At 41.7% G+C, this 24,605-nt stretch overlaps 1 protein-coding gene across 1 annotated transcript in view; it reads right to left on the bottom strand.

Moving 5' to 3' along the window:
- The window catches only part of COG6 (component of oligomeric golgi complex 6), a 67,040-nt gene that overhangs the window by 29,452 nt on the left and 12,983 nt on the right, over positions 1-24,605 (bottom strand). The window contains exons 5-9 of the mRNA XM_038408182.2: positions 24,219-24,347; positions 24,039-24,130; positions 15,300-15,364; positions 5,829-5,920; positions 3,904-4,021 (exon numbers count right to left, since the gene is read on the bottom strand). Coding sequence (XP_038264110.1) covers positions 3,904-4,021; positions 5,829-5,920; positions 15,300-15,364; positions 24,039-24,130; positions 24,219-24,347 — 496 coding nt within the window. The remainder of the gene's footprint in view (positions 1-3,903; positions 4,022-5,828; positions 5,921-15,299; positions 15,365-24,038; positions 24,131-24,218; positions 24,348-24,605) is intronic.

Below are 24,605 nucleotides of genomic sequence, written 5' to 3'. Positions count from 1 at the left end.
ATGAGGAAGATAATGGCCAACATCACAAGTTGTTCTGAAGGGATGTTGTGAGTATATGGATCTGAGTATATGGATGTTCAGATGTACATTTTATATTATCTCTATCTACCTTATTGGTTTGTGATTTTGCTAAACATATTAATAAACTATTGTAAATATAGAAGGGTTCCTATATAGTCAGAGTGTTGCAACTGTGCTTACAGGGGGTCCCAACTATACAGTAATTTTAATAATACTGAGCCTGATCTTGGGACAAGAATCTGTAAAACCTCAAAGTGATAATGGGGAATTCTTAAGTACAGTAGAACCTCAAAGATACGAACACCAGAGTTACAGACTCACTGGTCAACCAGACACCATCAGGCAGCAGCAGAAACAAAAAAAAAAAAACAGCAAATACTGTACTTGTATTGCACCTTAAAGGTAGGCAGATCTGGGCTGCCTGTCTCTTCCCCCACCACATGGGGGGCAGACACTTACAGGTAGGAGGTGAAGATGGTGGGTTTCACAGGCATAGTTGTGACACCCAGAGCAGGAGCAGTGCTGGGGTCTGTGGCATTCCTGTAAACCAGAAGCACAGGTTCCCTCCTCCCCTTTCCTAAGCTTCTGCTGGAACCTGGTCTGGAATGTTTGCTGCTGGAACCCAAGCTTCTGCCTACATGCTGCGCTCTGGAGGAGCTGCTCAGTTTTAAAGGGCACCATGTGCCCACTGACACTGCAGTGCCTCAGGGTGCCTCACTCATCACTCTTGCAGCCAAGGGGCTAGAACCAGCCGCCTATGCACACATCCACCCACTGGGCAGCCACTTATAGGTAGGAGGTGAAGACGCTGAAGTTTGCAGGCACAACTGTGAGCCCCCACTCTGAGCAGTCCGCCCTGAGGAGCATCCCATAATGGTTTATTCTGAGTTACGAACATTTCTGAGTTACGAACAACCTCCATTCCCAAGGTGTCCGTAACTCTGAGGTTCTACTGTAATCAATATAATTAATACATAACCTATAAATCAAGCTACAGTATGAATTCTAGAGGTTGAGGGCAATGAATCAGTCCCCCAAACCTAAAATTGAAATTATTGCTGCAGGGCTTACCATCCTGTGCATGGATAAAATGTGTTCCAAGTCCTGAGATCCAAGATCTGTCTCCATTCTCCTTTTTTCTTGGGGCCTAAGTAGTAATAGGAATAGAAACATTTTCTGCTGAAGTTGGGAGGAACATGCAGGATTGTACCCTCCTGTCTTTAGAGACTCTTGAGAGATGAGTTCCTGAAATGGGACTGGGAGTGCAGAAAGGGGGTGGAACTGAATTAGGTAGAATAACCTGTGGAAACTACTGTGATACACTTGTCCAAAGTAATGACGTCCCAGAACAGTAGGAAATGGGAGAGGCAGTCCCCAGAGGGTAGATGGAAGGTAGGGCAATGGAGTGATTCATGACAGTCTACCAATGGGTCAAACTGGTCACTTGGGAGGCAACAGAGAAAGATGGCCCCTGCTTGTGGACTCTGGGCCTCTTTTGGGGAGGTTTGGTCCTCCTCTGGGAGGTGAAATACTGTACTGGGAGAAATCACTGGGTTGTCTGTGATCTACATTTTCTTTTTGTTGTAGTAGCGTAGATGCCTAGGGATCGCAATGTTGCCCTAGAGTCCTTGAGAGAGTGGAGAGACTGTCCATGCTGTCACTAAAAAAAAAAAAAAAATTCTTCAAATTCTTCAAAGAAAAAATTCTCCACTATGTGCTGTACTTCCTTATGGAGACCAGAGGACTGCAGCCTTGGAGTCTGATGCATAATTATGCCTATTGCCATAGAGCAAGATGCAGTATCATCTGTGTCAAGAGAGGCCTACAGAGAAGCCTTGGCTGTCATCTGGCACTTGGAGATGAGGGCTTGTGGTAGATGGTTCTGTGGTAGATGGTCAATAAAATTAAAAATTTTTTACTATATTTCATGTAATCACATTTTGCCAACAAGGCATGGTGGAACTGCAGTGAAGCCAGAGATTGATTTATGGCCAAAAAGGTCCAGGCATTTGAGCCCCTTATTGTGAAAAGCTGATCTGGATCAGCACCATCTTTTTCTTTTGTTAACCACGTTGACCACCACAGAGTTTGGGGTAGGGTGAGAAAAAAGGTACTTCGAGCCCTTGGCTACCACACAGTGCTGCTTGTCAGCCTTCTTGTATGTAGGTAGGAGGGTAGTTGGTGTTTGCAAAATGGGATGGGCCAGTAACAAGAGGGCATCATTAGCAGCAGGGCTTGCCTTGAAGAGAGGTATGCAAGATATCTACCAACAATTGTTGAGATTCCTGTATCTTCTCTAGAGGGATCTGCAAAGTCTCAGCCAGTCTCTTGATCAGTTTCCGAAAGATGCTGAAATCATTAGCATAGGATGTAGGAGGAGGCATAACAACTTCATCTGGGGAGGAAGAGGATTTGTTTGAAGGGTGTATCCCCTCCTCTGCCCTTAGTTCCTGTTCTTCCAAAGGGTCTCCCTACGGAAGTGAGTCCCATCTACTGATGCCTACTCATTTTGATGGTTCTTCTTATGTGGGGACATCCTATAGAACTAGTCACTGTAGGGAGCCCCAGGTTCCAAAAAACACACTGTGGAGGAGCATAAGCAAAGAGGAAGGAATCTCAAGGTGTTCCTGCCAGGGAGGATGGGTTGGACAATGACTAGCTCTTAGAGTCTCATCATCTGGGTATGCCACCAAAGGAGGCTGGAATGGGAAAGATTCCACCACACGGAGAGAAATTTCCAAGTCAGAGGAAGTGTCATCCCCTGCATCCAAGGGAAGAGGTAGGGGTGTTGGTACTAGTCGCCATGTTGGTATTGGAGGCCAAGAGAGTACTAGCATCCACATCAGTACTGGTGGCTGACTTTGTGTGTGAAGGTACGAGGTACTGGAGGACATGTCAGTGCATGCATATATGTTGGTACTGGCAGGAAATGCCTTTCTGGTACTTGTAGTAGAGGGATTCAGTCCTTCCAACAGCTGGAGAACCTCATGGAAGAGAAACATGGTCAGTACTGGTGACCCTGGGCACTACTCCTCAGGATCAGATGTGTCAAGTAGTACCAGAGACGATACAGATGGGCGGTCTGTATATTCATCAGATCTCAAGGAGCAATTCATAAGGAGTAGCTTCAATCTGTCGTCCCTCATCTTTCTGGATCTACGTTTGAAGCCGGAGCAGACCTTACATTCAATGGGATGTAGAACACTCTGAGGTAGCTGGAATGACCCTTGCTGAGGGGAAAGGACCAGGGACAGATCTGGCATGGTTTGAAGCCCATAGTTTTGGGCATAACCCATGTAAGACAGGCCGCAAACAAAAGAGAGGCTGTGGGGGTGAAGGCCATGACTATGAATGGGATGGGAACCCTCATGAAAGTACAAACCTATGCTATAAAAATAGAGAAGAAAACTACAAACTAAATAAAAAAGGACAAAATACTAATGAAGTAAAGAAGAAAACAGGCAAGCTAAGGAGCTAGCTAGCGAACACTGCAACACTCTGTCTCAAGCTACACAGGTGGCTGAGAAGGAACTGGAGTGGGGGTGCCTCTGTCCCTACCTATATACCCTCGGTCTGGAGCACAAGGGTATATAGGGGGCAGGCGTGGATCTGCAGACGCTGCAATGAAACGTCTTTGATCAGAAATGCGCACACATCTATAGTTGGGCAACCGGCAGGGAAAATAACGTGAATAATAATAATTAATTCATCCCAACCTCATTTACTGTATGTGTTATAGAGTACATAGCAACATGAAATGTCAATTTTAAGATAATGAATCAAAATGTAAGCAAAAATTTTTACTCCATCAGTCTCCTTACGTTAAGGAAAAACTGGATAATGTGTTTTAAAATATAAAAAGCTTATATTTCTGAAACAAACCTTTTCCATTAGTTTACTTGCATGTAGGCTCAGACTACTGAAGAATATTTTTTTGCTTAACAAATGCATTTCTTCAATTGTGGTTAACAACGTGGCTGCACTGTTTCCCAAAATACCACTGAAACCAAAAAGAAAATACTTTGTTAAATCCAAGAAAGAAATATAAAACAGATCCAGATATTTTAGTCAATGTTCAAGAATATGACACCAAGTCTAAAAGTTGGAAATGCACAGTGAACTGTCATAGGAAACAGCTTCCCCTATTAACTAATTCTAATAGTAATTTGTAAGATAGGATGATTAGTGAGAACAAGCACCACCAGCGAAGATAATAAACAACTAGATACTATCTCAGCTATAACATATGCATAACTTAAATTAAGTAATATATTCAATAAAAAATAATACTGGAATTACAGCTTTGTTAAAAAGAAAATTACTTAAGCATCCAATTCAGGTTTTGCCTTGGTGGATTTTTGTTTGTTTGAATGTTTAAAGCCAACAAGGAAGAGAAAATGCTAAATTTTCAGTTTTACAGCAAAAAATGTAGTGCATAAAACTAACATTTTATTTTTTTAAGATGTGCTAAAAACATCTATCCAATATGCTACTGTCTTTTTAAATAAGTGGGAAAAAATACTCAACTTTGTTTCTGCTACAGAGAACAAAATTCAAATGAGAAAGATGTGTTGATAACATCATTCCACCTCCACTACTTTCCAGGTAAATGCGTCTCTTCACATACAAAACTGTACATTTTTAAAGTGTTAAAGAGTACATGCTTGGCTACTGGAAGTGTAAAATTAGTTTATTAGTTTTACTACAAACTGTTTTATACCCATTATGCCATGACACTTTTCTACACACTTCTTGCATACGAGTTTGTTGTCTAAACTAAAAGTAATTCTAAGTTACAGACTGTCTTGGGTAAAAACTATCATATCTGAGTGGGAATAATGCGACTTCCTTAAAAAAAAAAAAAAAAAAAAAGCTTGGTTTTCAGAGCACCATCAGCCCCAGTAAAGTCATCTCTCAAATTAGACCTTGTTATAGTAATTAGATCCGTTTTCCTCTATTTTTGAAAAAAAATTTGACTAGTAGGATCAGTAATATAATCTTTGATCTTTAAACAATACAGTATAGGCAGCAATGCCTATAGTTAAGGCTGCAAAACAGTCCCCATTATAAGATTGTTTTCAGTTGATTGTAACTGCTAAACTTTGGGCTTAAAAAAAAATATTCTGGTTGTCTTCCTCACCCACTTTTGGAAAGTTTTAGCAAAAATGGTTCTGTCATTTTGAGATCAAGATAAGGAGAAAATATGCTGTTTAACTTATGTTAAAAAAATTTTTTTACAACTGTTTTACTGAGAAACTGTACTGCCTCATTTAGAATGGGGAATTAAAACTTGGCAGGCAGGCTGACTTTGTCAGATGTGGTTTTTACTGTTCCCATGAAAAACTGCCAAGATATAAACCTCTGAAAAAAAAGATCTCAGTGTACATATTCAGAGACGTGTAAAGAGTTTAAAATGAAGCTAAAGTTTGCACAGGTAACTTTAATTCTGGCATTTCCTAACTTTTGAGTGTTTTTAATTTTGCAACCTTAATGTTCTTTTAATGTAGTTTTTTGTGTGAACTTTAATATCTACAATGCTGCAGAGTGATAAGGTATGTCTATATGTTAAATATTTTTTCCATTTACAGACAGATTTCTGTTAAAATAATTGATTACTACTTCAAGTCAGGGCTGTGTCTTCCTCTGTTCTGTAAATGGCTGAGCACAGTCAGAACTCAAACAAACCAACAACCTCCCCCTGAAAAAAAACAAAACAAAGCAAAACAGAGGGAGTGTTTTTTCCTGTACCAGAATTGATGCATGTTCAAACAGGAGAGTTACTTAACAAGTTTTGTAATTTTGTATACCTGATTGTATGGTGATAGAACTTGAGAAGATTAGATATTTTGTATAATAAAACTGCTCCCGGTTCAGCAATGATCACCTGCTCAATTCTGACCTGTGGAACAAAAAATAATCATTTTTATGTATAGGCATATTCTGAAAAACAGCCTCAATGCTTTTACGTGCATTAGGAATATTCATGGACAAATAAACTTTGCAAGAAGCATAAGAACATCACATCATCCACTTATATTGCAGGATTCCTCTTCAATAGGGCATTTCTTTGCAGAAAGCTGAAGGGCAGAAAACAAGCAGGTGTATGCCACTCCTTAAGAATGTCCCTGTTTCCCATAGTTCTGTATGTAGCTTGTTGCTGGAAATTTCTATATAATGGGATCATTTTGTGGATTAGTACCAGTACATACTGGAATGCCACCCAGCCCCGAATAGCAAGAACAGCTGCAAAATCCCTAAATTCATAGATTCATAGATACTAAGGTCAGAAGGGACCATTCTGATCATCTAGTCTGACCTCCTGCACAGCACAGGCCACAAAATCTCACCCACCCACTCCTATGAAAAACCTCACCCATGTCTGAGCTATTGAAGTCCTCAAATCATGGTTTAAAGACTTCAAGGAGCAGAGAAGCCTCCCTCAAGTCAACCATGCCCCATGCTACAGAGGAAGACGAAAAACCTCCAGGGCCTCTCCAATCTGCCCTGGAGGAAAATTCCTTCCCGACCACAAATATGGCAATCAGCTAAACCCTGAGCATATGGGCAAGATTCACCAGCCACATACTACAGAAAATTCTTTCCTGGGTAACTCAGATCCCATCCATCTAATATCCCATCTCAGGGGATTTGGCCTATTTACCCTGAATATTTAAAGATCAATTACTTACCAAAATCCCATTATCCCATCATACCATCTCCTCCATAAACTTATCAAGTAGAATCTTAAAGCCAGATAGATCTTTTGCCCCCACTGCTTCCCTTGGAAGGCTATTCCAAAACTTCACTCCTCTGATGGTTAGAAACCTTCGTCTGATTTCGAGTCTAAACTTCCTGGTGGCCAGTTTATACCCATTTGTTCTTGTGTCCACATTGGTGCTGAGCTTAAATAATTCCTCTCCCTCTCCTGTATTTATCCCTCTCATATATTTAGAGAGAGCAATCATATCTCCCCTCAACCTTCTTTTAGTTAGGCTAAACAAGCCAAGATCCTTAAGTCTCCTTTCATAAGACAAGTTTTCCATTCCTCGGATCATCCTAGTAGCCCTTCTCTGTACCTGCTCCAGCTTGAATTCATCGTTTTTAAACATGGGAGACCAGAACTGCACACAGTATTCTAGGTGAGGTCTCACCAGTGCCTTGTATAACGGTACTAAAACCTCCTTATCCCTACTGGAAATGCCTCTCCTGATGCATCCCAAAACCGCATTAGCTTTTTTCACAGCCATATCACATTGGCAGCTCATAGTCATCCTATGATCAACCAATACTCCAAGGTCCTTCTCCTCTTCCGTTACTTCCAATTGATGCGTCCCCAATTTATAACTAAAATTCTTGTTATTAATCCCTAAATGCATAACCTTACACTTCTCACTATTAAATTTCATCCTATTACTATTACTCCAGTTTACAAGGTCATCCAGATCCTCCTGTATAATATCCCGATCCTTCTCCGAATTGGCAATACCTCCCAGCTTTGTATCATCTGCAAACTTTATTAGCACACTCCCACTTTTTGTGCCAAGGTCAGTAATAAAAAGATTAAATAAGATTGGTCCCAAAACCGATTCCTGAGGAACTCCACTGGTAAACTCCCTCCAACCTGACAGTTCGCCTTTCAGTAGGACCCGTTAAAGTCTCCCCTTTAACCAATTCCTTATCCACCTTTTGATGTTCATATTGATCCCCATCTTCTCCAATTTAACTAATAATTCCCCATGTGGCACCGTATCAAATGCGTTACTGAAATGGAGGTAAATTAGATCCACTGCATTTCCTTTATCTAAAAAATCTGTAACCTTTTCAAAAAAGGAGATTAGGTTGGTTTGGCACGATCTACCTTTTGTAAAACCATGTTGTATTTTGTCCCATTTACCATTGACTTCAATGTCCTCAACTAATTTCTCCTTCAAAATTTTTTCCAGGACCTTGCATAGTACAGATGTCAAACTAACTGGCCTGTAGTTACCCGGATCACTTTTTTTTCCTTTCTTAAAAATAGGAATTATATTAGCAATTCTCCAATCATTCGGTACTACTCCTGAGTTTACAGATTCATTAAAAATTCTTGCTAATGGGCTTGCAATTTCAGGTGCCAATTCCTTTAATATTCTTGGATGAAGATTATCTGGGCCCCCTGATTTAGTCCCATTAACCTGTTTCAGTTTCGCTTCTACTCAGATATGGTAATATCTACCTCTATATCCTCATTCCCATTTGTCATGCTACCATTATCCCTAAGATCCTCTTTAGCCTTATTAAAGACTGAGGCAAAGTATTTGTTTAGATATTGGGCCATGCCTAGATTATCTTTAACCTCCACTCCATCCTCAGTGTTAAGCGGCCCCACTTCTTCTTTCTTAGTTTTCTTCTTATTTATATGGCTATAGAACCTTTTACTATTGGTTTTAATTCCCTTTGCAAGGTCCAACTCTACTCGACTTTTAGCCCGTCTCACTTTATCCCTACATGTTCTGACCTCAATTAGGTAGCTTTTCTTGCTGATCCCTCCCATCTTCCACTCCCTGTATGCTTTCTGCTTCTTCTTAATCACCTCTCTAAGATGCTTGCTCATCCAGCTTGGTCTACAACTCCTTCCTATGAATTTTTTCCCCTTTCTTGGGATACAGGCTTCCGATAGCTTCTGCAGCTTTGATTTAAAGTAATCCCAGGCCTCCTCTACCTTCAGATCCATAAATTCTTCAGTCCAATCCACTTCCCTAACTAATTTCCTTAATTTTTGAAAGTCAGCCCTTTTGAAATCAAAAACCCTAGTTGCAGATTTATTTTTGTTAATCCTTCCATTTAGTTTGAACTGAATTAGCTCATGATCACTTCAGCCAAGATTGTCCCCTACAACCATTTCTTCTATGAGGTCCTCGCTACTCACCAAAATTAAATCTAAAATGGCATCCCCTCTAGTCGGTTCAGCAACTACTTGATGAAGGAATCCATCAGCTATCGCATCTAGGAAAATCTGAGCCCTATTATTATTACTAGCACTGGTCCTCCAGTCTATATCTGGGAAGTTAAAGTCTCCCATGATCACGCAGTTTCCATTAGTATTTACTTTATTACAGACATTAAAAAGGGCTCTATCCATATCCAAATTAGATCCCGGAGGTCTATAGCACACCCCAAGCACTATCGTAGGAGAGGCTTTACTAGTTATCTTCCCCAATGTAATTTTTGCCCACACGGACTCTGTCTTATCCATTGCATCGTTTCTTATTTCTTTACATTCTGCCTCATCATTGATATACAATGCTACTCCACCACCTTTACCTTTGTTTCTGTCTTTCCTAAACAGCACATACCCTTCAATACCTGTAGTCCAGTCATGACTACTATTCCACCATGTTTCTGTTATCCCTATAATATCTGGTTTCACTTCCTGCACCAGTAGCTCTAGTTCCTCCATTTTGTTACCTAGGCTCCTCGCATTGGTGTATAAACATCTTAATTTTTGCTGTTTGGCCTCGCTCACATTTTGTACCCTATTAGGCACAGTCATTCTACAACAAATTACAACAGATCATCAATGACAGCACTCAGCAGAGATGCAGAATAATCAGAACTGATCTATCAGGGGGTTTATTTTTACCCGATTTAATCTCACCTCCTAGTCATGACCTCTAGTCAGTACTTTATCTTGAAAAGAGATGCTAACAGTAGGTAAGCAGATATATTTGAAGCTATTACAAAACATTTATTGACATGCTGACTGGGCAAAGAGATGCTGGATTACTGAGCAAAACAGGCCTGACTTTTTTTTTTTTTTTTTTTTGGTGTGTGTGTCTCCATGGCACATGCAGCCTCAACACAATCATAAGGGGGCTGCCCCACAATCAGTTTTAGGCATTTAGGAAGCAATCATGGTCAGTGATTATTATAGCACTATTCCCCAAGTGCATATGTGACAAGTCCATCGACATATTGCTAACCATTCATCATCCTTCGAAATTATTTGTCTGCTGCTCAGTATAGCATCCCAGGGTCAGATTCACAAAGAATATTAGGCGTGGTGACACTGAGCATTGCCATGCCTAAATTTTAGGCACCTAGAAGGTCACTGAGATTCACAAAGCCTGAGTTTGGCACATAGGCTCCCTATTCCATGAATGGGGAAAGATAGGTGCATCAGAATGGGTTTTACAAAAGCCAGCACCCTAGGCAGCTCCTCGCCTAAGCTAGTCAATGGGAAGTGCCAAGCGAAGGGCATATATTAAACTTCACCCCTCTTGGGGATAAGTGCCTTTGTTTGGGCTGCAAGGAGGCATTTCCCTCTGCTTGGAATTCTCAGCTGCAAAACCTCACTTGGTTTTAGGCAGCTATGCCTTTTAGCAAGAAGCCAAGGGGAGGCCATGTAACTTAATGTCCAGTGGTCAGGGCACTCACCAGGGATGTTGGAGTCCCCAGTTCAAATCACTGGACAGGGGGGGACTGGCTCCTGGGTCTCCCACATCCCAGATGTGGATACCCTAACTACTGGGCTGAAAGTTATAAGGGTGCTCCTCTGCCCCCGTAGACAAGTTTGCCAGGCTGACATCTATCACCATCACACTTTCTGATTTTTTTTTTTTTTTGGTTGTGTGTTTTGGGAGGACAGATAGGATGCTAGGAGTTCTATATTTAATTGTCTTTAGTAGAATATCAAAACCTTTTAAAATCAGAAGGAAAAAAATATTTTGTGATTTTTAACCACAGTCTCCTCCATGATGAAATGGGATAGTTAGTCTAACTCAGATCAAATTTTTCTACTTTAATTCATATCCAGGTGCCTAAATAAAAGTGGCCTTATTTTTCCAATCCCACAGAAGCAAGCGAGTTGCAGATTTTCAGCCACTCTGAAAATTAGGCTGCTTTTTATTAGGGCTGTCAAACAATTCAAAAAATGATCCATCGCAATTAATCATGAGATTACACAAAATAATCACGATCAATCACTTTTAATTGTACTGTTAAATAATAATAGAATACCAATTTAAATGTATCAAGTATTTTTCGATGTTTTTCTACATTTTCAAATATATTGATTTCAATTGCAACACAGAATACAAAGTGTACAATGCTCACTTTATATTTTATTTTATTACAAATATTTGCACAATAAATAAGAAAAAAAAGGTAGCATTTTTCAGTTCACCTCATACAAGTACTGTAGTGCAATCTCTATCGTGAAATCACAACTTATAAATGTAGAATTTTTTTTAAAAAACTGCACTCAAAAACAAAATGTAAAACTTTAGAACCTACAAGTCCATTCAATCCTACTTCTTGTTCAGCCAACTGCTAAGAGATTGCACTAGAGATTGCTAAATTGTTAAAGAGATTGCACTACGGTATTTGTATGAGGTGAATTGACAAATACCATCTTTTGTTTATCTTTTTTACAGTGCAAATATTTGTAATAAAACATAATATAAAGTGAGCATTGTACACTGTGTGCTGTAATTGAAATAGATATATTTAAAACTGTAGAAAACATCCAAAAATATTTGTAATAAATTTAAACTGGTATTCTATTATTGTTTAACAGTGCAATTAAATCTGTGATTAATTGCAACTTTAAAAAAATCTAATTAATTTGTTTTGCGTTAATCACTTGAGTTAACTGCGATTAATTGACAGCCCTACTTTTTATTTTAACTCATTTATTTTAGGCATCCAAGCTTGAAAATGGTGACCTTTAAGATCTACAAGCACAAGTAAAATATCGTTAAGAAATGGGACAATTTCTATTCCATATAACCAAACTATTTCTTCAAATGTTAGGAAATTACAAGCAAAGAGACATCTTTATAAGTAAGCCTAAACCATCAAAAAAAGTCATATCCAATCTGGTATATATTCAGACGTAATCAAAGAAGAAAAAGCAAGTCCGTCTTAAAATAAGTGTTACACTAACATTTAACATTCAAATGCTTAGGGAAAAGATGGTGCTGTGGTATATCATAAGAAGCAAGTTTTGAAGTTGTGAAATGTTATGGTGGTTACATGATTAATGGTGCTCTCTCCTTTGTCTTTTCTTTCACAAACACACCCCCTTTCTGATCCTTCTTTCAATTTTTCACCTCTCCAGTCAAGGACCATGAGTTGGTTGAGTTCAGGATCCTGACGCAGGGAAGAAAGGTAAGCAGCAGGATACGGACCCTGGACTTCAGGAAAGCAGACTTTGACTCCCTCAGGGAACAGATGGCCAGGATCCCCTGGGGGACTAACATGAAAGGGAAGGGAGTCCAGGAGAGCTGGCTGTATTTCAAGGAATCCCTGTTGAGGTTACAGGGACAAACCATCCCGATGAGTCGAAAGAATAGTAAATATGGCAGGCGACCAGCTTGGCTTAATGGTGAAATCCTAGCGGATCTTAAACATAAAAAAGAAGCTTACAAGAAGTGGAAGGTTGGACATATGACCAGGGAAGAGTATAAAAATATTGCTCGGGCATGTAGGAAAGATATCAGGAGGGCCAAATCGCACCTGGAGCTGCAGCTAGCAAGAGATGTCAAGAGTAACAAGAAGGGTTTCTTCAGGTATGTTGGCAACAAGAAGAAAGCCAAGGAAAGTGTGGGCCCCTTACTGAATGAGGGAGGCAAGCTAGTGACAGAGGATGTGGAAAAAGCTAATGTACTCAATGCTTTTTTTGCCTCTGTTTTCACTAACAAGGTCAGCTCCCAGACTGCTGTGCTGGGCAACACAAAATGGGGAAGAGATGGCCAGCCCTCTGTAGAGATAGAGGTGGTTAGGGACTATTTAGAAAAGCTGGACGTGCACAAGTCCATGGGGCCGGACGAATTGCATCCGAGAGTGCTGAAGGAATTGGCGGCTGTGATTGCAGAGCCCTTGGCCATTATCTTTGAAAACTCGTGGCGAACGGGGGAAGTCCCGGATGACTGGAAAAAGGCTAATGTAGTGCCCATCTTTAAAAAAGGGAAGAAGGAGGATCCTGGGAACTACAGGCCAGTCAGCCTCACCTCAGTCCCTGGAAAAATCATGGAGCAGGTCCTCAAAGAATCAATCCTGAAGCACTTAGAGGAGAGGAAAGTGATCAGGAACAGTCAGCATGGATTCACCAAGGGAAGGTCATGCCTGACTAATCTAATCGCCTTTTATGATGAGATTACTGGTTCTGTGGATGAAGGGAAAGCAGTGGATGTATTGTTTCTTGACTTTAGCAAAGCTTTTGACACGGTCTCCCACAGCATTCTTGTCAGCAAGTTAAGGAAGTACGGGCCGGATGAATGCACTATAAGGTGGGTAGAAAGCTGGCTAGATTGTCGGGCTCAACGGGTAGTGATCAATGGCTCCATGTCTAGTTGGCAGCCGGTGTCAAGTGGAGTGCCCCAGGGGTCGGTCCTGGGGCCCGTTTTGTTCAACATCTTCATAAATGATCTGGAGGATGGTGTGGATTGCACTCTCAGCAAATTTGCGGATGATACTAAACTGGGAGGAGTGGTAGATACGCTGGAGGGGAGGGATAGGATACAGAAGGACCTAGACAAATTGGAGGATTGGGCCAAAAGAAATCTAATGAGGTTCAATAAGGATAAGTGCAGGGTCCTGCACTTAGGATGGAAGAATCCAATGCACCGCTACAGACTAGGGACCGAATGGCTCGGCAGCAGTTCTGCGGAAAAGGACCTAGGGGTGACAGTGGACGAGAAGCTGGATATGAGTCAGCAGTGTGCCCTTGTTGCCAAGAAGGCCAATGGCATTTTGGGATGTATAAGTAGGGGCATAGCGAGCAGATCGAGGGACGTGATCGTTCCCCTCTATTCGACACTGGTGAGGCCTCATCTGGAGTACTGTGTCCAGTTTTGGGCCCCACACTACAAGAAGGATGTGGATAAATTGGAAAGAGTACAGCGAAGGGCAACAAAAATGATTGGGGGTCTAGAGCACATGACTTATGAGGAGAGGCTGAGGGAGCTGGGATTGTTTAGTCTGCAGAAGAGAAGAATGAGGGGGGATTTGATAGCTGCTTTCAACTACCTGAAAGGGGGTTTCAAAGAGGATGGCTCTAGACTGTTCTCAATGGTAGCAGATGACAGAACGAGGAGTAATGGTCTCAAGTTGCAATGGGGGAGGTTTAGATTGGATATTAGGAAAAACTTTTTCACTAAGAGGGTGGTGAAACACTGGAATGCGTTACCTAGGGAGGTGGTAGAATCTCCTTCCTTAGAGGTTTTTAAGGTCAGGCTTGACAAAGCCCTGGCTAGGATGATTTAACTGGGACTTGGTCCTGCTTTGAGCAGGGGGTTGGACTAGATGACCTTCTGGGGTCCCTTCCAACCCTGATATTCTATGATTCTATGACATGGGGATATTTCAGCCACAGCCTGCTTTTTAGTATTTAGATTACCAGACATTTTACAGTATTAGTCAACTAGTCAAATAGAATAAAATTCCTTAAAATATCGTAATTTTTCTACTTTAAAAAACAACTGATTTATAGATTATATGGAATTTTGGTCAATTTCACAGTCATAGGATTTTAAAAATCAAATATAATGATTTCAGATATTACCACCTGAAATTTCATGGTGTTGTAATTGTAGGGGTCCTGACGCAAAAAGGAGTTGTAGGGGGCTGACAAGGTTATTGTAGGGGAGGTTGTGGAATTACTATTCTTACTTCTGTACTACTACTGGCAACAGTGATGCCATCAGAGTTGGGTAGTCAGAGAGCAGCAGATGCTGGCCAGTAGCTCAGTTCTGAAGGCAGAGCCACCGCCAGCAGTAGCACAGAAGTAAGTACGGCATAGGATGGCATGGGATGGTATTGCCACCCTTACTTTTTCACTGCTGCTGGCGGGACACTGAACTTCAGAGCCGAGTGCCCAGCCAGCAGCCACTGCGTTCTGGCCGCCCAGCTCTGAAAACCGCGCAGAAGTAAGGGTGGCAATACCACACCCTGCCTAAAACAACCTTGTGACCCCACCCTGTAACTCCCTTTTAGGTCAGGATCACCAATTAAGAAATGCTGGTCTTCCCTGTGAAATTTGTATAGTATAGGGTAAAAATACACAAAAGGCCATATTTCACGGGGGGAGACCAGATTTCATGATCCATGATGTGTTTTTCATGCTGTGAATTTGGTAGGGCCCTAATAAAATCCCTGAATATTCAAGTTATGTATCTACCACTTGTGGTAATACACTGTTATTGTGTTCATTTGAGATATATGACAAAATGCATTTTGCAATAAAAACACAATACAGCTTTAATGAGCGGCAGGCACACACAAACAAAATAGTCCACCTTCAGAGGTCTGCAGACACCTTCTGTGATGTGCCCAACTACTTCTTGTACATTTTCTTCCACACCTAAAGTTAAAAGAAAACATACAGTAAGCATTATACAAATTTACTTTAGTTTCTTTTCTTCCACACATTTGCCAATTTTGTTTCATCTTAGGTCATACCTCTCCACTAAAAGCAATTTACGTGCACACTGGAAAAACTAGTACATAAGGTACATATGCACTATGTACCACACTTACTTCCCTGCGATAGCATACCATAACACATACACCTCTAACCCGATATAAAGCGACCCGATAGAACGTGGGTTCGCATACAAAGCGGTAAAGCTCCAACCGCTGCTCTGAGTGGTGTGTTAAGGGTGCCGAGCCTGGGCTGAGGGGTGGGATAAGGGGAGGTCAGGGGCTCCCCCCTCCCAGGGTCTGGCAGGCAGGAGCTGTGGGGGGGGCACTTTTGGGGGCCCCGCAGTCCCAGAGTGGCCTGGGGGATTAGTGGAGGGCCAGAAGCAGCCGGCTTCGCTTCCCTCGCCCTGGCCTCAGCCGTGTCCCTCGGGGGAGGGGGTTTAGGAGAAGGGATCCTTGCCGCACTCACCGGCGGTAGCGGAAGTGGAGCAGCCCGGCCCCAGCCCGCTCGACTCCGCCAGCTCCGGCGCTCTGCTTCCAGCCGCAGGTGAGTGTGGGACCTTTCCCCAACACCCCCCCCCCCAAGCAACATGGCTGGAGCCAGGGGGCTAAGAAAGCAGAGCAGACTGGGGCTGCATCACACCACTTCCCGACGCCGGAGAGTACAAAGGGCATTCTTTCCCTAACCTCCCCGCACTCACCGGTGGCGGGAAGTGGAGCAGCCCAGCCCCAGCCCGCTCTGCCAGCTCCCAGCCACGGTGCTCTGCTTCCCGCCGCAGGGGACTATGGGGGGCGTTCTTTCCCCAACCTCCCCGCACTCACCGGCAGCGGGAAGTGGAGCACCGCGGCTGGGAGGTGGCGGAGTGGAGCGGGCTGGGGCCAAGCTGCTCCGCTTCCCGTCGCGGCTGGTGAGTGCGTCAGGGGCCGGGGTGTGGGGATAGGGATTGGAGCAATCAGGGGACAAGGAGCAGGGGGGTTGGGTAGAGGGGGGATCCTGGGGTCTCTGAAGGGGGTGGTCAGGGAACAAGGAATGGGGGGAGGGGATAAAGCAAGTTCGATATAATGCGGTCTCACCTATAACACGGTGAGATTTTTTGTCTCCCGAGGACCGTGTTATATCAGGGTAGAGGTGTACTTGTTCATTGGGACCTTAACCAGTTCAAGTGAATAGTGCAAACATAACCTTCCATCCAGAAATACCTGCTCTATAGGTCTCAATACAATATTGTCTCAAAATATATTAATAGGATCAGTAAATCTCTTATTGTAAGTTAAAACCTATCAAAATGAGATCAACCTCAGAGATAAACTGCAACTAAGTGTGGTGAAGCCATGTGATAAAATCAGGTGACACTAGGCCATGTTACTTCCCTATTTCACACCAAAACAGATTATCTTTCAGCCACAAAACGAAGACATGAATTGTGAACACAGTAATCCTTGGGAAGCAAGACGCAGAAACAGAGACAAGCCACATCATTTTGTATTAACGTGAGAGCGGTTGCTTATGCAGAAGCAACTAAAACAAGGTAACTTTTGTGAACAGGGACTGCTAACAGGGAGTTTCAAGGAGGAGCAAATACGGGACCCTTGGGGTAAGCGGCTGTCTGTAGTGTGTGTTTGTATTTGGGGGTTACTTGGTGTGTGCTGAGCTTGCGTTTGTCTGAATGTTTGTTTGTTTGGACTATGTGCTGTGGCCAGCAGTTGGAAGCTGTGAGCTTCTAAACAAAGTTTGAAATCTAGAAGCCTCTGTTCACTGACTGAGCCTTAGTCAGGGGGTGGGGCTAACAAGAAGGCCAGGGCTTTCTAAAACAGTGAGCAAGTGACCAGAGAGCTTTGCGACCAGGGAGTGCTAACAGGGAGCTTGGAGAGGGAGTTGGGAAGGGGGCGAGGTACACTTGCCATTCTTTAAAACCTTTAAACTAAACTTTAATCAAAACTTCTTGATTTAAACAAAAACCTTATCATTAACCTAATCAGCTGTAGGAGAGAATGCAGGCAGAAGCCCAGCAGCAGAGTGGAGGCTAGCCTGTCTATTGTGCTCAGTGCAGCATGTAAGATTACCTGCCCTGTGGGCGGGTGGCATGTGTGTGCATTTGGTGCAAGGAGCTCCTGGCCCTCAGAGAGCGTGTACAGGCTCTGGAGGCCAGGGTGGTGGAACTGGAGGAGCTAAAGGAGGCAGAGAGATATGTTGAAAAGGCTTTCAAAGACACTGTAGATTTGTCCCACCTCTGGTCAGACAGCTCCTGCGCTGTTAAGGAGGAGGAAAGACCCAGGGAAGGAGTGCAGTCAACAGGAAAACCACTCTGAAACTTCCCATAGTTGGGATCCTCCTTCCAGATGATGATGGGGTATCCTCTCGCACTGAGGTTACCTCTCTGGGGGAGGGAATTCCAGTCATTAGGAAAAGGCAGGTATTAGTAATGGGAGATTCGATCACTAGAAACATAGATAGCTGGGTTTGTGATGACCGGGAGAACCGTATGGCGACTTGCCTGCTTGGTGCGAAGGGTGCGGATCTCTCGAGGCATCTAGATAGACTTGTGTGTAGTGCTGGGGAGGAGCCGGTGGTCGTGGTACATGTAGATACCAATTACATAGGGAAGGGTAGGAGAGACGTCCTGGAGGCTAAATTTAGGCTGCTAGGAAAGAGACTGAAATACAGGACCTCTATGGTGGAATTCTCAGAAGTATTTCCAGTTCCACACGCAGGGCCAGGTAGGCAGGCAGAACTTCAGAGTCTCAATGAGTGGATGAGACTAGGGTGTAGAGAGGAGGGGTTTAGATTTATTAGGAACTGGGGAAACTTTTGTTAAACATTTAACATTCCTGTGGTGGGAAGAACACCTCAACAGCCCAACACTGTGGCATTTAATTTCAGAAAGGGGAACTATGCAAAAATGAGGAGGTTAGTTAAACAGAAATTAAAAGGTACAGTGATTAGAGTGAAATCCCTGAAAGCCGCATGGACACTTTTCAAAGACACCATAATAGAGGCTCAACTTAAACGTATACCCCAAATTAAGAAACAGTAAAAGAACTAAAAAAGAGCCACCGTGGCTTAACAACCATGTAAAAGAAGCACTGAGAGATAAAAAGGTATCTTTTAAAAAGTGGAAGTCAAATCCTAGTGAGGTAAATAGAAAGGAGCATAAACGCTGCCAAATTAAGCGTAAAAATGTAGTAAGAAAAGCCAAAAAGGAGTTTGAAGAACAACTAGCCAAAAACTCAAAAGGTAACAACAAAATGTTTTTAAAGTACATCAGAAGCAGGAAGCCTGCTAAACAACCAGTGGGGCCCCTGGATGATCGAGACACAAAAGGAGCACTTAAAGATGATAAAGTCATTGCGGAGAAACTAAATGAATCTTTGCTTCAGTCTTCACGGCTGAGGATGTTAGGGAGATTCCCAAACCTGAATAGCCTTTTGTAGGTGACAAATCTGAGGAATTGTCACAGATTGAAGTGTCACTAGAGGAGGTTTTGGAAGTAACTGAGAAACTTAACAGTAACAAGTCACCGGAACTAGATGGCATTCACCCAAGAGTTCTGAAAGAACTCAAATGTGAAATTGCAGAACTATGGTTTGTAACCTGTCCTTTAAATCAGCTTCTGTACCCAATGACTGGAAGATAGCTAATGTAATGCCAATATTTAAAAAGCGCTCTAGAGGTCATCCCGGCAATTTCAGACCAGTAAGTCTAACGTCCGTACCAGGCAAATTAGTTGAAACAATAGTAAAGAATAAAATTGTCAGACACATTTGTTGGGCAAAAGTCAACATAGTTTCTGTAAAGGGAAATCATGTCTTACCAATCTATTAGAGTTCTTTGAAGGCGTCAACAAACGTGGACAAGGGGGATCCAGTGGACATAGTGTACTTAGATTTCCAGAAAGCCTTTGACAAGTTCCCTCACCAGAGGCTCTTACGTAAATTAAGTTGTAATTGGATAAGAGGGAAGATACTTTCACGGACTGAGGACTGGTTATAAGACAGGGAACAAAGGGCAGGAATAAATGGTAAATTTTCAGACTGGAGAGGGGTAACTAGTAGCGTTCCCCAAGGGTCAGTCCTAGGACCAATCCTATTCAACTTATTCATAAATGATCTGGAGAAAGGGGTAAACAGTGAGGTGGCAAAGTTTGCAGATGATACTAAACTGCTCAAGATAGTGAAGACCAAAGCAGACTGAAGAACTTCAAAGAGATCTCACAAAACTAAGTGACTGGGCAACAAAATGGCAAATGAAATTTAATGTGGATAAATGTAAAGTAATGCACATTGGAAAAAATACCCCCAACTATATATACACAATATGATGGGGGCTAATTTAGCTACAACAAATCAGGAGAAAGATCTTGGAGTCATTGTGGATAGTTCTCTGAAGACGTCCACGCAGCGTGCAGGGGCAGTCAAAAAAGCAAACAGAACGTTAAGAATCATTAAAAAAGGGATAGAGAATAAGACGGAGAATATCTTATTGCCCTTATACAAATCCATGGTACACCCACATCTTGAATACTGCGTACAGATGTGGTCCCCTCATCTCAAAAAAAGATATACTGGCATTAGGAAAGGTTCACAGAAGGGCAACTAAAATGATAAGAACGGGTTTGGAATGGGTCCCATATGAGGAGAGATTAAAGAGTCTACGACTTTTCAGCTTGGAAAAGAGGAGACTAAGGAGGGGGAATACGATAGAGGTATATAAAATCCTGAGTGGTGTGGAGAAAGTAAATAAGAAAAATTATTTACTTATTCCCACAATATAAGAACTAGGGGCCACCAGATTAAATTAATGGGTAGCAAGTTTAAAACAAATAAAAGGAAGTTCTTCTTCACACAGCGCACAGTCAACCTGTGGAACTCCTTGCCTGTGGAGGTTGTGAAGGCTAGGACTATAACAGGGTTTAAAAAGAGAACTGGATAAATTCATGGAGGCTAACTCCAGTAATGGCTATTAGCTATTATGAGTAAGGAATGGTGTCCCTAGCGATGTTTGTCAGACGGTGGAGATGGATGGCAGGAGAGAGATCACTGATCGTTACCAGTTAGGTTCGCTCCCTCTGGGGCACCTGGCATTGGCCACTGTCGGTAGACGGGATACTGGGCTGGATGGACCTTTGGTCTGACCCAGTATGGCCAATCTTATGTTCTTAATTACACTGAATTAAGAGTTTTAATGCCATAAATTGGTAAATCAATAGTCACTCAGAAATTTAACACGTATAAACATTGACAATAAGGGAAATCAGCTAACACAAAAAAGCATGATACACCTATTTTGTAACTACTACTATCTAAAAGAAATGTTCCTGATTTTGCATTACCCCTTTTAATAGTTTACCTGTAAGGCTATCTGGAGCCCTCACATTTTAGTGCTCATCAGAACAACAAATCCTTGCCCACATACACAGACGATTAAAAACTGGTTAAAAATAATAAAAAAAAAAAATCTATCTTAATGCATATGGGCTAAATTTTAAGTTGCAGAAAAGTAAAAATTCAGATAGTAATACTTTACACACAGCAACAATGATTTGTTCATACTGCATACACATACGCACATTAATGTACATTGTTTTTGCATTTAATTTGGTAATTTTCATTTAATAAAAATAAACCTGCCAGCTCCGTTAATTGCACAATAGTTTGCCACACTGACCCAAAAGATTACAGGATACTTTTTTTCCCCAAAGTCACAGAGCTTTAGAAGGCACCTGCACAGTGGCAGAAAACAGATGTGAGTAACCGGCAGGAACATATCAAGTATCTTTCTCCCACTCAGTTTTGGATGCTTCTTTACAGTGGAGTCCCTTTAACTTCACAGGATGGGGAGTCTCTGTTGCTTCCCTTTAGCAGAATTCTTGAGATTTCTCCCTTCCTGTGGAGCTCAGGAACTCTGCAAGAGAGGAAAGTCTTTGCTATTTCTTTCTGCCGGAGCAACTAAGCTCCCTAGAAGGAGAGAGAATCTCTCTTTTCTGGCTCTACAACGTGGGGGGTTAAATTTTTTTGCACTTGCTATTAGCCCTTTCAAATTTAAAACAGCACAATTGTTGGACTAAATTAAAAGTTAGAATTTGAAATGCAAAGCTTTTAAATAGTTTAAAACTATTTTCAATCATGTGATTACGTTCTATTTGACTATTTTTTATTAAAAAACAAAGGGCAGTTTTCTTAAAATGTGAGCTTGGACTTTTCACTTTTTTCTTCAAATGTGTCACTTGAGCCTTGAACAGTTTTTCCTCCATCAACACCAAACCTCCATCCTCCTCACTCTTCCCGAGCCCAACACCCTGCATTCTGTAGGGAGGGATGGATCTATGGCCTTGTGTTTGCAGACTAAAGGAAGTTTTCGTATTCATACGTTTTTCTTTTCTTCGTTGCTGATGGATTCATGGACTACAGGGGGCTTCATAAGAAGTGTGAATTTTGGGAGGCAGATCATTGAGGTTAACAACTATTTAACTACAAATATTATGATAGAATTAAGTTGTGGCATCTTACTGAGCTACCTCACTGTGAAATACCAGTCATCTGAAGGCTACATCAGTTGAGGGTTACACAGTGATCTTTTATTACCTTAGCTGACATACTCAATAATGACAAAGTAGCAGCTTTCCATATTTATTTGGATGAGGCATATAATCTCTTAGCTCAGGATGTAGCTACTGCTTATGACCTGATCCAGTTCCCACCTAAGCCTTCCACTTGATTTCAATAGGAGTTGGAATAGGCCCTTAGTGAGTAGTCTCACCTAGCAGGCTTATGGATGATTTGGAGTCCTTTCCTCACACACTGCAGGAGGATTTTCAAGCAGGATATCAGTCTTTAACATCTCTGTGCACCATGTTCTCTCCAGAATGCTTGGAATTTGGAGAGAATGACAAGTGATCTATTTTTGTGGGAAATGAAATTTTACTTTGAGCTTAAATGCTGGGTTTACCTTAAGACTACATAGTTGGAGTGCAGCTTTCCCCAGGAGACTCCCAGTTTTGGACAGCCTGTCGTGGGTTCTCAGTTAGGTGCCAGATTCTCCCAGAAAACTAAACAGGGAATTGTGGTCAGATACTCTTGCCATGCACACTCATATTTTTCATATCCTCAGATATGTTGGTCCAATCTATGGCTAAGGGTGGTTATGGCTACAGATACTACGAGCGTGTGTGGTAGAGCATCTAACCCCCAATTCTGATTATTTGACCTCAAAGGGAGCATTTAAGGAGAGAGCCTTACATTTCTAGTATATAGTGATTTCAGAGTAGGAGGTGAGGCTGTGGGGAGAAGAGTGGCTGTAAAGCACACAGCAAAAGCAGAGCATGGAGATGGACTCTGATTCCAGCTTTCAGAGAGCGCTTCCTAAAAGAGTGTCTTCTCCTAAAAGAAGTGGAAGCATAGGGCTCCTGTGGCACATGTAAAATTAATGGAATTGACATGTCTTTTCCTCTTCCACACCCCACAGCATTGTCTGGACTTTTTGCTTCTTAAAATGTATTAAACATGGTACAAAAAAGTATTCAACTTTTATAGCATGCCTATAACTGGAGCAGAACTAAATGTGGTGAAAGCTGGGGATAGGAGTAGAAAATGTTTAAACATTTTCAAAGGACAAAATATACATAACCACAAAATAGACAAAATTTCCACACTTCTCAATCTTTGGCCTTATTGTGGTTTGACTGAAACTGGGAGCTCTTCCAACACCCTTCTTGTTGACGTGACATCTATTAGGAATGCCACTTTCTATTTCCAAAAGTACAGGAAAATAAGGGTGCGTTAAACAAGTCAGATTAAATTTAAATCCCAGGGCAGGGCCCTGTGAACCAGTTAAGGTCCAAGTAGCTGTTTGTATCTCAGTATGACAAAAACTTGGCTTTCACTGGTAACTCTCAATACTTGTTATAGGTGAGGATTGCATGCTCAGCTGTAACAAGCCCCTGGTTGTAGCTATGGAGGTAGATCACACTGGCATCTTCTACAGGAATTACCATTGCACTACTGAGAACAGGTCCAAATCTGCCTCAAAAGCTGCAAGCTGGCTGAAGACTCAATGCAGGCTCTGTGGACTAGCTAATGCAGAAGAATTTGAAGGTTATGGAGTTGCAGGGTCCCTATTTGGCATTTGGGCCATTTTAATGGTGATATGGTACAAGATGGAAAGAAGCCAGACTTGATCCATAGGCTGAGCAGGAGCACACAGGACAGGCTGTTAGAAAAAATTTGTTTTCTAGAAAAAGTAAATCTGATACCAAAATCCCCAAGATACAAGCAGGGTACCCTACAATGGCATTTTTACAAAATTCCTTTTCAGAAATGCACTTGAGTTCTGATGTCCAGCATGAAAAGTCCAGCATGAAAAAACTTCTAAATCTAAATATATTGAGAGGGCAGGAAAATACACACAACAGTGAATTTTGAAATATTCTCTTTGATTAAAGGTTTTCTTCCTAGCAAACTGAACTATTACATTTTCTGAAGTCATTTACAATACCATTTACCCTCAGCGGAGCAACTGAAGTCCACTCTAGGAGTTTTGTTGTAGTTTTCTGGCATATTGCTCACCACTAACTTCAGTTTCTATGATTTGCAAAATACGCATTAAAATCTAATAATACCTTGGGTGGTTACAAGCTTTAACATAGCTTCCAGATGTTCTTTTTCAGAAGCAGTAGCTTGATGCAGCCATGCCAACATGTCTCCTACATATCTAAATGAAAACAAGAATTGCCACATAAAGGATTTATTGTATGAATGACAAAAAGATTATGTAATGAACAGTTTCACTACTATCCTACCTCAAAGGGTCATGGGAGTGCATTTCTATAGGTCGGGGAGTACCACCTGGACCTCCTCTGGTAAGAGCATCTATAAAGCCACGGACTACTGCACTTCTTCTAGCTGTTCCAAACTCATCCAGGGTGTACCTACAATTGAAACATGAAGATATTCAGAAATAACATTTTATCCCTCACAATGTACATCAGCCTAATTTAAGAGCATTGTACTAGTGCCCATTCATTTGGATGGATGGATATATATATATATATATATATATATATATATATATATATATATATATATATATATATGGTTGTGTCAATGTTTCCACGATACAAAGTTCAAATTTTGAGGTTTGTGATTTAGCTGTAAAAATCTGATTCACAATGACCCTCTCTGCATTT

The sequence above is a fragment of the Dermochelys coriacea genome, chromosome 1 (assembly GCF_009764565.3).
Source record: "Dermochelys coriacea isolate rDerCor1 chromosome 1, rDerCor1.pri.v4, whole genome shotgun sequence".
NCBI classification, from domain to species: Eukaryota; Metazoa; Chordata; order Testudines; family Dermochelyidae; genus Dermochelys; species Dermochelys coriacea.
This window is presented reverse-complemented; position numbering and strand designations above follow the sequence as displayed.